Genomic DNA, 15738 nt, shown 5'->3' on the forward strand with positions numbered 1-15738 from the left:
ATAGACATAACATGACACATTATTGGTTTTGCACGACTGAGCCTGATGCTCCTCATTCTTCTCCTAGGCTGCTAAGTTTTAAACACTTTACTGTCGACTTTATTTTTGGAATAAAATGATTTATGAAGCTTTTTATTGGTCGAACATGTCTTATAAATATCAGAATGAGGTGCATCTGAAGACGAGTGAGTTTAAGAGAGGAAGTTAAGATTTGAGCTGTGGATTTAGAAAGAACCAACTTTTTCGAATCTCTCTCTCTTTGCTCATGAGTTGCTCAATGTGGGGAGTCACCAGGTTGAGACCGTTTTGTTCTTCACCATCCCTAAATAATCTACTCCATGCTCCGCCCTGTCAACCAACTTTCATGTAAATCTGTTCAGAAGTTTTTTCAAACAAACCAACAAACACACAAACACGGATGAAAAGATTTAAAGCTTTACTGCAAAGACAGAATCTTAAATCACAAAGTCAACGTGAGAGACAAGTTAAAAAAACTGTGTTTACATTCAATACAGGAACAAACCGGTGAGATGATGAGGCCAAATCACCACAAGAGAACAGGATGAAAATATGATGAGATTGAACTTTTCCTTTTGGTTTAGTGAGCGTGGACGTTAACAAACATAAACAAAACTAAATGAGACAAACTGTGTCTCTACCGGCCATCAAACAGACATATTTGGTGTTAAATGAGACCAAAGGGGCGTCGTCCTCGAACACGTTGACCTGACGCTGTTTTCCTGAAACTTGAAACAGAAATAGTTTTTGGGGTGAACACATCCTGCAGAAGCCGTGGGTTTTCTCCAGCTTGTTATCTCGGGGGGGCCCCTCTGCCGCGGCCCCGGCCCGGACCCCCTCCTCTGGGCCCCGGACCCGGCCCCCCTCCTCTGGGCCCCGGACCCGGCCCCCCTCCTCTGGGCCCCGGAGGCCGACTCACGGGCCTCTGGGCGTTGGGGTTGGGCGATGCCAGAGTCACGTCCTTCTGCAGGTTGACTCCTCTCCCGGGCTTCATCTTGGTCGGCCTTGCTTCCAGCTCCGGGGGGTTTTCTGTTCAGACGCAGAACAACATGTGAGGGTTCTGAACACAGAGGGAACAAACTGGGATTCGTTTCAGATTCACTTTGTGTCTCAGGTTTCTGACCAGGCTGTGGGGGAGGAGCCAGGGCGGCCAGGGAGCCGCTGGGCAGCAGGTCCTCCAGGTCTTTCATGACCTGGTTGGTGCTGTCGGTGTTGTTCCTCCGGTTCTTCTCCTCGTCCCGAGCCTGGAGGGAGAAAAGAGAGAGAGAGGGAGGGAGACGAGGAGAAGAGGAAGATAAAGATGTTAAATATATACTGAGGGACGGGTGATGGTCTATATCTTTGTTATTTTTATCAAATCCAACAAGCCAGGCCTGAGTGATTGGGACTATTTTCATCTAGGGATGTACCAAGAACTCATATATGATGTAGTAATTCTGGTTCATCGATGTGATTCCATATTCTCTGGACACACAAACACAAAGTCTCCTCTCCATGTGTCAACATTGTGTGTTTACCATCTGCATCTTCTTCTTCAGCTCCATGTTGGAGTTCATGTAGGCCTCAGACACAGAGTTCAGGTAGTAGATGGCCAGTCTGTGAGGGAGAGATGAGACGATTCATCACAGCTCCCAAAAGATAGATAGATAGATAGATAGATAGATAGATAGATAGATAGATAGATAGATAGATAGATAGATAGATAGATAGATAGATAGATAGATAGATAGATAGATAGATAGATAGATAGATAGATAGATAGATAGATAGATAGATAGATAGATAGATAGATAGATAGATAGATAGATAGATAGATAGATAGATAGATAGATAGATAGATAGATAGATAGATAGATAGATAGATAGATAGATAGATAGATAGATAGATAGATAGATAGATAGATAGATAGATTACTTTATTCATCCCCGAAGGGAAATTAAGTTGTCATAGCAGCCGGTATATTTGAATACAATAAAATAAAATACAATAGAATAAAATAAAAAATATTGAGGTAGAAAGAATAAAAAAAAGAAGCACAAGATAAAATAAAATAAAACAGGTAGATAAGGTGCAGTGGCAAGATGATGGTAATAGTACTGATGATATGATGGTAAGGTTATTGTCTCATCTCTCTCATCTCATCATCATCCGCTTATCCGGGGTCGGGTCGCGGGGGGAGCAGCTCAAGCAGGGGGCCCCAGACTTCCCTTTCCCGGGCCACATTGACCAGCTCTGACGGGGGGATCCCGAGGCGTTCCCAGGCCAGTGTTGAGATATAATCTCTCCACCTAGTCCTGGGTCTTCCCCGAGGTCTCCTCCCCACTGGACGTGCCTGAAACACCTCCCAAGGGAGGCGCCCAGTGGGCATCCTTACCAGATGCCCGAACCACCTCAGCTGACTCCTTTCTAAGTAAAGGAGCAGCGGCTCTAATCCGAGTCCCTCACGGATGACTGAGCTTCTCACCCTATCTCTAAGGGAGACGCCAGCCACCCTTCTGAGAAAACTCATCTCGGCCGCTTGTACCCGCGATCTCGTCCTTTCGGTCATCACCCAGCCCTCATGACCATAGGTGAGGATAGGAACGAAGATCGACCGGTAGATCGAGAGCTTTGCCTTGCGGCTCAGCTCTCTTTTCGTTACAACGGTGCGGTAAAGCGAACGCAATACCGCCCCCGCTGCTCCGATTCTCCGGCCAATCTCACGCTCCATAGTACCCTCACTCGCGAACAAGACCCCGAGGTACTTGAACTCCTTCACTTGGGCTAAGGACTCATTTCCTACCCGGAGTAAGCAATCCATCGGTTTCCTGCTAAGAGTCATGGCCTCAGATTTAGCGGTGCTGATCCTCATCCCAGCCGCTTCACACTCGGCCGCCAGCCGATCCAGTGAGTACTGAAGGTCACAAGCCGATGATCCAATGAGGACCACATCATCCGCAAAAAGCAGTGACGAGATCCTCAGACCACCGAACTGCAACCCCTCCCCACCACGACTACGCCTCGATATCCTGTCCATGTATATCACAAACAGGATTGGTGACAAGGCGCAGCCCTGGCGGAGACCAGCACCGACTGAGAACGAAACTGACTGGCTGCCGAGGACCCGAACACAGCTCTCGCTTTGGGAGTACAGGGATTGGATGGCCCTGAGGAGAGACCCCCTTACCCCATACTCCTGCAGCACCTCCCACAGTTTCTCCCGGGGGACCCGGTCATACGCCTTCTCCAGATCCACAAAACACAAGTGGACCGGATGGGCATACTCCCAGGCCCCCTCCAGGATCCTTGCGAGAGTGAAGAGCTGGTCCGTAGTTCCACGTCCGGGGTGAAAACCGCATTGTTCCTCTTCAATCTGAGGTTCGACGATCGGCCGAACCCTCCTTTCCAGCACCTTGGAGTAGACTTTACCAGGGAGGCTGAGAAGTGTGATACCCCGATAATTGGTACACACTCTCTGGTCCCCCTTTTTGAACAGGGGAACCACCACCCCGGTTTGCCACTCCTTTGGCACTGTACCCGACTCCCACGCGATGTTGAATAGGCGTGTCAACCATGACAGCCCCTCAACACCCAGAGCCTTTAGCATTTCTGGCTGGATCTCATCAATCCCTGGGGCTTTGCCACTGCGGAGATGTTTGACTACCTCAGTGACCTCCATCAGGGAAACCTCGAGCTCTGCCTCCAACATAGAGGGCGTGTTATTCGGATTCAGGAGTTCCTCAAAGTGTTCCTTCCAACGTCCGACGACCTCCTCAGTTGAGGTCAACAGAGTCCCATCCTTACTGTACACAGCTTGGATGGTTCCCCGTTTCCCCCTCCTGAGGTGCCGGATAGTCTTCCAGAAACACTTTGGTGCCGACCGAAAGTCCTTCTCCATGACCTCTCCGAACTTCTCCCACACCCGCTGCTTAGCCTCCAACACGGCAGCAGCTGCAGCCCTTCGGGCCTGTCGGTACCCTGCAACCGAGTCAGGAGTCCTCCAGGATATCATATCCCGGAAGGCCTCCTTCTTCAATCGGACGGCTTCCCTGACCACCGGTGTCCACCACGGTGTCCGAGGGTTACCGCCCCTTGAGGAACCTAAGACCCTGAGGCCACAGCTAGCCGCCGCAGCTTCAGCAATGGAGGCTTTGAACACCGCCCACTCCGGCTCAATGTCCCCAACCTCCACAGGAATGCCAGAAAAACTCCGCCGAAGGTGTGAGTTGAAGATACCTAGGACGGGGGCCTCCTCCAGACGTTCCCAGTTCACCCGCACTACTCGTTTGGGCTTACCAGGTCTATCCGGAAATTTCCCCCATTCCCTGATCCAACTCACAACCAGATGGTGGTCGGTTGACAATTCCGCCCCTCTCTTTACCCGAGTGTCCAAAACATGCGGCCTCAGATCAGATGACACGATCACAAAATCGATCATTGATCTTCGGCCTAGGGTACTCTGGTACCAGGTACACTTATGAGCACCCTTATGTTCGAACATGGTGTTTGTTATGGATAATCCATGACTAGCACAGAAGTCCAATAACAAACGACCGCTCGGGTTCAGATCAGGGAGGCCGTTCCTCCCCACCACGCCTCTCCAGGTATCTCCATCGTTGCCCACGTGGGCGTTGAAGTCACCCAGCAGAACTACGGAGTCCCCTACTGGAGCCCCATGCAGGACTCCATTCAGGGTCTCCAAGAAGGCCGAGTACTCTGAGCTGCTGTTTGGTGCATACGCACAAACAACAGTCAGAGTTTTCCCCCCTACAACCCTTAGGCGCAGGGAGGCGACCCTCTCGTCTACCGGGGTAAACTCCAACACCGCGGCGCTCAGCCGGGGATTTATGAGTATCCCCACACCTGCCCAGCGCCTCACGCCCTTGGCAACTCCGGAGAAGAATAGAGTCCAACCCTTATCCAGGAGTACGGTACCAGAGCCGAGACTGTGCGTGGAGGTAAGCCCCACCAGATCTAACTGGTAGCGCTCCACCTCCCTCACAAGCTCCGGTTCCTTTCCCCACAGCGAGGTGACGTTCCACGTCCCCAGAGCCAGCTTCTGCCGCCCGGGTCTGGTCCGTCGAGACCCCTGACCTTCGCTGCCACCCATGTGGCTGCGCACCCGACCCCAACGGGTCTTCCCACAGGTGGTGGGCCCATGAGATGAAGAGAGGGGGGGTGCCACGTAGTTTGTTCGGGCTGTGCCCGACCGGGCTCCGTGGCAAACCCGGCCACCAGGCGCTCGCCATCGAGCCCTCCGTCTGGGCCTAGCTCCAGACGGGGGCCCTGGGCTTCCTCCGGGCTGGGTCCCATCTCCTCTTGTATCGATATTCATTGAGGGTTTTTGAACCATTCTTAGTCTGGCCCCTCACCTGAGACCACTCTGCCATGAGAGACCCTACCAGGAGCACAAGGCTCCAGACAACACAGCCCTCAGGTTCACAGGGACACGCAAACCTCTCCACCACGATAAGGTGACGGTTCCAGGAGAGGTAAGGTTATTGTTAGACAGTATATAAGAATAGTACAGTATATATAGTATATAATGTAACATAATATATATTTATATATGATAGTAATTATACCAATATAAAAGCACTATATAGTAATAATGGCAGCAACAGTATATATAATAATAATAGTAATAGTGATATAATAATAGTAATTATAACATGTACACATGTAAAAGAGAAGCAAAACTATCAAGATCTAAGTCCTGCCTCCTCCATGTCGGCAGATGGGACATGGACTTACTTTCATTTGAAGTAGTTTTAATCGTGTTGTCCATCTTCATTTACAGTCTATGTTGTGTGTGTGTGTGTGTGTGTCTGTGTGTGTGCGTCTCTTCCACACTCACACCATGAGGAGCACAGCTGGGATGATGAGGCCCGGGTTGGCTGCGTAGCTGAACAGCGTCCCCAGGAAGGCGGGCAGGTCCAGGTCGATGGTCTCCATGATCACATCGAACATCTTGGGCTTCCCGCTGAAGGGTCCGCAGTCGAAGGAGGGCGGCAGGGTCATGATGGTGTAGACCACCGGCAGCAGACTGAGGAAGAGGATGAGGAGCAGCAGACCCATGTAGAAGTTGTTGGACTTGGACGCCTTGAAGACCCTCTCGTGGGGCACGTTGGTCGCCATGACGGCCCAGCACTGGTAGTACATGGAGCTGAGGAGGCGGAGCACGTTGATGCCGACCAGCCCGGGAGCGTAGAACGCCCCCATCCTGAAAGCAGGGACATAAGTTGTGACACAAGTCTTCAGATACTCAAACTTTACTTTTGTTGAATTCAGATGAATGAAGACAATATGCTGGAACACTGTAAAAAGTGAGTGTAAAACTGCTAATCTAATAATCTAGTGATTAGTTAAAGGAGAAATGTGACGATTTGTCCGTTTTGTCTTTCCTCTTGTGTGTCATGTAGGTTTTTAAATATTCATAACACACATAACAAGTTGAAGGTGGAATTATGTAACACAACTTCATGTTACATATAATTGGTGATACTCAAAATGCTGTTCATAATGCAGAGAGGCTCCGAGGCAACCGGAGTCCTTCACTGGATATCATCTATTCACTCAGGGATACCAGATACAGGCAGCAACACACACCCATACATGTCGACTCACACTGACACACACACACACACACACACACACACACACACACACACACACACACACACACACACACACACACACACACACACACACACACACACACACACACACACACACACACTGGACCCCCGATCACACTGTGAGCTTGTTGGTTATATGAAGTTAAGTTTGTACCAGATCATCCCTTGGTTGAAAACTAATCCGAGAACATTTCCACTGATGTCGAACTCTCCATACGACGGCTGAAAGAGAGACAGTGAATTAAATAAAACTTTACGAACAACAAAGATATGGTTTTGCATTTATATATTATTAATATTATAACAGTTAAGTAACCTGTCCCTGTAGGAGGCAGTGTTTAGTGATTGTATCCTTAAATGCAAACTGTACTATATTAAAAACAAGGGGGAAAGGGAAGAGAAAACTAAAGATAAGATTGAAAATAAAAGACATTTTCTCCGTTGGCTTTAATTTAAGAAACTCACAAATCCCGCCTCCAGGTCCCAGCACCAGCAGTAGTTCAGGAAGCGGACGATGACGGCTCTGGCGAAGTCTCCGATCAGAATGGTCAGGTAGGTCACCTGGATGTCCGACACCGTGAGCTTCACAAACTCCTGGAGTTCACCCACAGCAGAGAGATGAGTGATGGATTCAATCCTAAATCAACTTTAATAACAAGTCTGTCACTAACTGTAACAGGGATTTCTGTTTTTACAATCAGCAATTCAACTTCTGTTTTATCCTCGAGACTTTTTATTTTCATTACAATGCCGACGGCGGTTTCCCAGCAGGGTCCTCGGATGACATCGCCCGGATCCATGGGAGGAGGAGTGATCGAGGAGTCGTTGATCAGAAGGGTCATGTTGGCGTAGTATTCCTTCATGGCCCAGAGGGAGGCGTTCCTGATGGAGTCCTCCTGTGCCAGCTGCAGAGGAATGTAGAAGAACAAACAGCTCATTTGGAAGCGAATATTAAAAGTTAACTTATATATTGAGAAGTAGGGTTGCAAAGGGGCGGAAAGTTTCCAGTAAATTTGCATGGGAAGTTTTGCTCGGGAATTTGGGGAATTTGGAAAAAAAATAAATACGCAACTTAAACGCTGAGCAATAAAAACATCATTCAAAACTTTATTTTAAAGATGTATGGAACGTTGAGTTTCAAGCCTCCACTGTGCATTCTTCCATCACATGCACAGATAACTCCCAGCATCCTTCACTCTACAGCAGGGCTATTGAGGCCTGCTGTAGTGTGCAGGACTAGTCAGGTAAGTTTCCATGATATTACTGGGGAAAACATATTAGCATGCTGATTGAGGATTGTTCATCTGTTCATCTAGCCTATTTCCATTAATTTATCCATCAATTGTAAAATATTTTTACAGACGATTCCAATTGTTTGGCTAACTATTTATATCTCTGGCTTTGCATTAGTGTTTTTTTACAAACTTTTTTCTCATCTAATTCTACAGAACAATGCCAAGTGCACTCTCTCATGTGTGGAGACATTTCACCTCATCCAGTGTAGAAGGAAAGGCTGTGTACATTTGCAAATACTGTGCAAAGACCTATGTTAAGAATGCCACAACGATGCAGAAGCATATAGTCAAGTGCCCAAAGTTTCCTCAGGGCTCAAATCAGCCTATGACACAACAAAATGTTTATATTTATGTCTGTATATGACAAGGTAAATACAGTTAGTATAAATTACCCACAACATTTCCCATTAATTCCCGAATATTCCCGTTAATTCCCGTTAATTCCCATGGAAAGTTTCCAACTTTGAATATTCCCGGAATTTTGCAACCCTATTGAGAATCATCCGTGGGAGGATCTCCTGAGAACATCCAGAGCGAATTTAAGGAATCTGACAAACGGCAAGCGACAAGACAAAATGTCCAGTGTTTGGATTTAATATCACGCTTCAACTCCACCAAACAGCCGATGCAATCAACACTACTGTCCGAGGAGCTTCACGGTGATTTGATCTCACACAGATGGAATCAGCATAGATTTATATATAAAGACTAGATGTCTCGTTCGACGGAGCCGGAACGTCCGCACATGGCGGCCATTTTGCTAGGGGGCATCTCGCTCCCCAAAACAGTGTTGTAGTAGATGTAAATAACCATAACTTGCTCAATTTTCAACCAATTTTTAAACGATCTGGTTTGTTATAACCGTCAGAGATGTAGTTATGACACTGCATACTTATGAATAACAAACCAAACCATTTAAAAATCGGTTGAAAATTGAGTAAGTTATGGTTATTTACCACTACCAACACAGTGTTATGGATGAGCGAGCTGCCCCCTAGCAAGATGGCCGCCATGTGCGGACGTTCGTCTCCGTTGGCCGGCAACGCAGACGAGACATCTAGTCTTTATATTTAAATCTATGGGAATCAGACCTTGTTGTTGACGTCGTCGAACAGAGCGAACAGGAAGGTGTAGAGGTTTCCCAGGAAGAGGGCGAAGATGCGTCCCAGCTGCCACTTGAGGGCGATCCGAGGGTGGTAGTCCTCCAGCTCCGCGATGGTCTCAAACAGAGGAGGACACACCAGACCCAGCAGAGACATGATGAGCTCCAACTGGACCAAGGACAGGAACACATGTCAAATAATGAAAACACGATGTAGCAGCAGCAGCTAATAACTACAAGATCATTCCTTTGTCATCATCGGTAGTTTCCCCTGTCGCCGTCATTACCTCGTTCTTCTCGTACCAGCTGAGGTCGGTCCTGTTAGCGAACTCCTGAGACCGCTTCACCACGAAGAAGATGAGGTAGCCGCTGCCGGCGAGGCTGCAGAGGACGAAGAAGTTGGCCATGACCCTGAGGAACCTCCGCAGGTGAATGTTCTCGTCCTTCTGGTTCTCCTGCTCGTCCACGATCGACTCCTGTTCTTGGCAGAACGGGAACAGGGAGGATTTAAATCTGTCACTGCAGGGAACTTCAGAAAATAAAGTCCAAGTGAATTGTTGCATATATGTGTGAGTAGTCAACCGGTTGCCGTGGTTACCTTGAAGCTGGTGGTGATGGAGGCGTACTTGTTGTCGGCGGTCTCTGAGTTGCCGATGAGGTAATCCCAGCTGGTGAACATCTTCCAGGCAAATGTGAACTCTCCTTCCTCCCCGTCGCCCCCCCCGACGTCAGCGTTCTTCGCCATTCTGGAAAATAAATATACATAACGTCCACATATGGAAACGTGGACGGACAGAGATCCAAACACACATCAACAACCTATAACTTTAAGTTCTTTTAATCCTGTGTTGTCACATTCAAGGAACTGCATGTCTCCTCTGTCTACATATTCTTACACTCATAGTATATTATATTATCTATTATATTTATACCTCTACTATATATCATATCATATTATATCATACTCTTTGTATATTCTTTTTATATATAAGTCTATATACACATATTTATACATGTGTACAGGTTATTATTATTATTATTATATTTACTATTATTATTATATATACTGTTGCTGCCATTATTACTATATACTGCTATTATATTGGTATAATTACTATCATATATAAATATATATTATGTTATATTATATACTATATATACTGTACTATTCTTATATACTGTCTAACAATAACATTACCATCATATCATCAGTACTATTACCATCATCTTGCCACTGCACCTTATCTACCTATTTATCTTGTGCTTCTGTTTTTATTCTTTCTACCTCAATATTTTTTATTTTATTCTATTGTATTGTATTTTATTGTATTCAAATATACCGGCTGCTATGACGACTTAATTTCCCTTCGGGGATGAATAAAGTAATCTATCTATCTATCTATCTATCTATCTATCTATCTATCTATCTATCTATCTATCTATCTATCTATCTATCTATCTATCTATCTATCTATCTATCTATCTATCTATCTATCTATCTATCTATCTATCTATCTATCTATCTATCTATCTATCTATCTATCTATCTATCTATCTATCTATCTATCTATCTATCTATCTATCTATCTATCTATCTATCTATCTATCTATCTATCTATCTATCTATCTATCTATCTATCTATCTATCTATCTATCTATCTATCTATCTATCTATCTATCTATCTATCTATCTATCTATCTATCTATATATCTATCTATCTATCTATCTATCTATCTATCTATCTATCTATCTATCTATCTATCTATCTATCTATGAAATCAAATCAAATGAATGGCAAAATACAAGCATTAAAATGATGAAAACGTATATAACATTATGAAGAACACTGCTCAGGGAAAGTTGAAGGAGGCAGTTTGAGTTTTGAGTTTAAGTTTCTTTTGCAGACTCACGTGCGGATCACGACCATCAGGCTGTAGCCGAAGCTGCCGATCCCGACCATGAGGTAGGACAGAGGCAGCCGGAACTTCAACAGGCCGATGGTCCTCTGGTCGTTGTAAAAGCCGTAAAACATGACCGAGTATTTGCAGTAGCCCTGAGAAAAGAACGGATTGTGTTTCTTTCTCATCAGGGTTGGATTGTGTAACGTGGATTCGCTGCCATGTTAGTGAGGAGGTTTATAGAAAAGGATTTTGATCAATCTGAGTAAATAAAAAGTGCAAAGTACGTTAAATCTCATAAAAATGGTCGATAGGCAGAAAGCTTCTGTTGCACAGATGTTTCGAATATGAAAGGATTCCATATTCGTCTTAATTGCTAAACGAGGGGAAAAAAATTGATCTTCGTCATCTTCAACATTTATCAAACCCACATTGAAGTCTGTGAGGACAGCGTAGTCCTGAGCGGTGGGCTGGTCTACTGTGGGGACGGTCTTCCTGGGAATCGAACCATAGGGAAGTCCCATCAGAACCTGCAAATGAAAATATATAAACATGTAAAGTTATTAGTTATTTCAACTTCTTCTATTTACAATCCTGTTATAACTGTCTGCATTTCGTTTACATCATATTTTTTATATTTATTTTCATTTATAATGCTCCTGTTTTTATATTTCCCTATATTCATATTGAACATTAGCTTCTTAATCACTTTTTTTATAAAAGATTTTGAGCCAGTTTTTAGAAGCTGGTCACTTCACCTCGGGGATGACCACCAGGCCGAAGGTGAAGCCGAACAGGACGAGGTTCATGCCGTACATCCAGCGCAGGAAGATGAAGTAAGACGCCACCGAGGACCCGAAGTGACCTGAGGACATGGAGAGGACAGGTTTGGACTCAGCGTGCGTCCCCAAGCTGTCCCTGTCCCTCTGCTTAACAATCTGCTGCTCTTACTTTCCACGTCTTTGATCTTCCTCTCCCAGGGGATACAGGCCGTGCGGAAATTCTCAAAATCCCTTTGAAACTTGATCCATTTCTGAGATTTAAAAGACAAGAAAGATGAGAAATTTGAACAAACGAAGACAGAAACAAACGCAAGAGAAAAAGGGAGAGAAAAGCTTCTTCTTCACCTTTGTCATCATCACTTTGTAGGCGTACCACTTCCTCCCTTTTCCTTTCCCCAGAGCGCCTTCAAACTTATCCACAAACTGTTGAGCCTCCCTGTGAAGAGACAAACTCTCATTTCTTTTACTTCTCCATTCACAGAGGTCGACTGATACGAGACATATCAGTATCTGTGTTCATGTTTTTACATTTTTACGGAATAAATAATGCAGAAACGATGTGCCTCTATGTTTAACCCCTTGTAGATGAATGTCGCGAATTTGCCTCAAACCCCATTCCTGTCTTTTTATCGCACTAATGCCTGATGGTGCAAATACTACACATACCATGAAGGTATTGGAAGTACTCTGCTGCCATCTAGTGGTCGGAGTGGAAAATACACACTAGCCCCTTGGTACTGTTCAGCAAAGTTATTTTGAGATATTAAGCTGTATTTGAAATACTGTGATGATGGAACAGCAATGATTGTACAGAAACATATGTTGTTATTCAATTTCAAGCAAAAGCAGCATCAATATAATAATCTATATACCAGAGACTGGAAAATTTGTTAAATTACGGTTATGCCCCATTATGCCTAATGTTGCTAATTTGCCTCATACCTAAATTTTATATCTATTGTATATGCTATATTGAAATCAACAATCTCCACTTAATTTAGCATCTGTATGACAGCCAAAAACACAAATAATATTTTTTTTTGTATATTGGAAATTAATTCAGGCAATAAGGGGTTGAATGCTATGTAGAAACATTTATTAGATCAACTTCTATATATTTGGTTGTGTTTTCCCTTTATTCAATTTGATTTCAATTGAAGTTTGAACTGAAACTGGGCTGATATATATATTTGATTCTCTTTAGTATCGGCATCGACCCTCAAACGTCCACATCACTCGGGCTCTGATGAGAAGTTGTGACTTGGACGTTTCCCACGTGAAGTCCAGAGAAGAAGCTGCGTCACATCTTCCTCATGTAAAATTCAGAGCAGCAGATTACCTGAGGTGCGTCAGGCGCCGCTTCATCCTCCACGGCTTGTTCCTGATGGTGGCGATCAGTTTCTTCTTCTCCTCCACCTCCTCCTTCAGGCGGTCCATCTCGCCCTCGGACATGGACTCCTCCTCGTCGGAGTCGGAGCCGGAGTCGGATGAACTGGAGGAGGAGAGATGGAGGGTGGATGGAGGGAGAAGCTTAGGAGGAGGAGGTTAAGATGTTTCTCTGGGAGGATTCATATGTTAAATGATTATTAGTGATAATACATTGTTGATTAAACTGAACTGATTGAAAGAGAAATCTTCTAAGAGGTAATTTTCCTACCTGTCATCCTTTTTCTTCTTCTTCTTCTTCTTGTCGTCCTCCTTGTCTTTCCCCTTGTCCTTCCCCTTGTCCTTCCCTTTGGCGTCCCCTTTCTTACCCTTACTCTCCTCCTCCTTCCCTCCTTTCCTCCCTCCTCCCTTCTTTCCCTTCTTTCCTTTCCCATCATCACTATCCTCCTCATCACTGTCCTGAGCTTTGCCTCCTCTTCTCTTATTGGCTGCTGCTCCTCCTCGTTTTCTCTTGGGAGCTTCGTCTTCGCTCTCGTCTTCATCATCGTCGTCTTTCCCGCCACGTTTCTTTGCCGGCTTCTTCTTGTTTGCACCTCTGCGTCCCCGGGGAGCTTCATCTTCCTCCTCGTCTTCTTCGTCCTCGCTGGCTGGTTTCTTGCCCCGGCCTCGGCCTCTTCCCTTTGCACCTCCTCTTCCAGCCGCCGGCCTTCTGTTCCCTCTCCTCTGGGGGGCGCCATCTGCTCCGACACAAAATCAAACACACAAAGCTTCACATTGTAATCCGAAGACTTAAGTCAGGATCGTAAAAATGTTTTCATGATTGCTCCACTCACCGTCACTGTCACTATCGACCTCGATCCCGACTGCAGGAACAAAACAACAAAATCAAACACTGAACAGAATCTGAATGTTTACATGGTTTCTGTTTTGACCCATATCACATCTTTCCAATTAACTAATTGGACAGAGATGAAAACATTTACATTCTCAGTGGAGGTAATAATCAGGTTTTTACTATCGGACTAATATCACCCTGAGGGTTTTTAAGTGGATTTCCGAAAACAGTTTTTTCAGGTCTCAAAAATACTCAAAGTGTCTTCGTAGGACAGAAAACTTCCAGCTGCATTGATAACAAATTATCCAACTTGAGTTTCACGAACTCAACAGTAGACGGAACCTGTGACAAAGGCTTCACAGAATTCAATCCTCCATTTAGCGCCTGCTGGTGGAAATGAGCCAAAAGACATCGAAAACGTAAACCGTGGCCTCAGGGCTCAGTTACATCATTTGAAAAGTATAATAAGTATCTTAAAGTTGAATGATAGAAAATATCGCATCATAAAATGTCAATTTTTCCAAAACAAATGAAATTTAATTCATATAAATAAGTTCTAACACAAAATAAACAAAACTTTTGATGTTGAACTCACCGTCGTCCATTTGAACCACCTCACTTTTCCTGGGCATGATGTTGAGAGGATGATAAAAGAGCCTGTGTCCTCTGCAGAGCTGGATCCGTCTTCCTCTGGTTCTCCTCTGGTTCTCCTCTGGCTCAGCTACTCCGTCTCCCTCTGGCTCGGCCGCTCGCCAGCGTCCAACTCAGGTATCTGACCGAGCCGTCACTATGACGACAGCTGCTGCTTCATGTGACCCACTCTCTACAGGGGCTGTTTGCAAGGTGCACCAAGTCACATTGTGGAGAGCAGAGGGGATTCCACAGAGGATGGTGGAGCAGAGAGTCGTGTGGAATCCTGCAGGAGATGGGAGATCTTATAATGACCCTGAGGATCTGGAGCTCACCAGTGGTTTGTGTCAGGGTCCAACTGACTCTCCAGTGAGACTCGGCTGCTTTGTTTCTCCTAAATGAGCAAAGAACCACTTTACCTCCAACGCTGAAACACTCTCACTGGTCTGGTCATTGGATCCGACACACACACACACTAACACACACACACACACTCACACATGCAGGAGAAGACCAGACGGCCTTAAGATTTAATGAAGGTTCAGGTTTCTGTGTGCAGGCCTCATTAAGCGAGCGGTAAATACCCTGTGGTGACCATGACGCTGCAGAATGTGATGGGATCTTTTATATTCTGTTGGTTTTGGAGGTGAACAGTAGAATTATTGCAGGTAGGTGAGTCAGTGGCCTGAAGCCCAGACTGACAGCTGCTCCCTGTGTGTGTCTGTGTGTGTGTCTGTGTGCAGAGCTGGAAACTGTGCAGAGAAGCTCCTCATTAAATAATGAGAGTACAGCTCATTTTTCACGTCCAAAATGATTCTATTACACGCTTGTCGGTTCCCGCAGGTGAGATGTGGATCACATCCATTCAGGCGGAGGTCACACTCCCCCTCTTTTATTATTGTGGAATGAGTGGTTGCTCTTTTTTACACAAGTTCATAGATAATAATTCCATAATTTTTTTTGTGACCCAGTAAAACATTCATCAACATGTTATAGTTCTAATCAGGACTGTCAAAATGGTTTTATTTCAGTAACTCCAGATGAGCTGACAGAATACCAGTCTGTCCAGCTTTAAAGTCACGTCTCCCTGTCGGGTTTTACATGTTCTTTTTAAGACATCTTTCCTGAACACTTCAGATTCAGTCAGTATTTCATATCATCTTATATTCATTT

At 45.2% G+C, this 15738-nt stretch overlaps 1 protein-coding gene across 1 annotated transcript; it reads right to left on the reverse strand.

Moving 5' to 3' along the window:
- Window positions 1–811: 811 nt before the first annotated feature.
- On the reverse strand, window positions 812–14567 carry tmc2a (transmembrane channel-like 2a). The gene is made up of 19 exons (XM_061079866.1): window positions 14531–14567; window positions 13930–13963; window positions 13387–13818; window positions 13054–13206; window positions 12060–12150; window positions 11884–11965; window positions 11691–11797; window positions 11364–11462; window positions 10945–11087; window positions 9632–9779; window positions 9321–9509; window positions 9023–9202; window positions 7383–7541; window positions 7102–7230; window positions 6791–6858; window positions 5856–6221; window positions 1536–1614; window positions 1100–1262; window positions 812–1026 (listed from the first exon to the last, which is right to left on the reverse strand). Exons 1-19 carry the CDS (start codon window positions 14565–14567, stop codon window positions 812–814), a joined length of 2874 nt encoding a protein of 957 aa, XP_060935849.1.
- Window positions 14568–15738: the final 1171 nt, after the last annotated feature.

Source organism: Limanda limanda, chromosome 1 (assembly GCF_963576545.1).
Source record: "Limanda limanda chromosome 1, fLimLim1.1, whole genome shotgun sequence".
NCBI lineage: Eukaryota > Metazoa > Chordata > Actinopteri > Pleuronectiformes > Pleuronectidae > Limanda > Limanda limanda.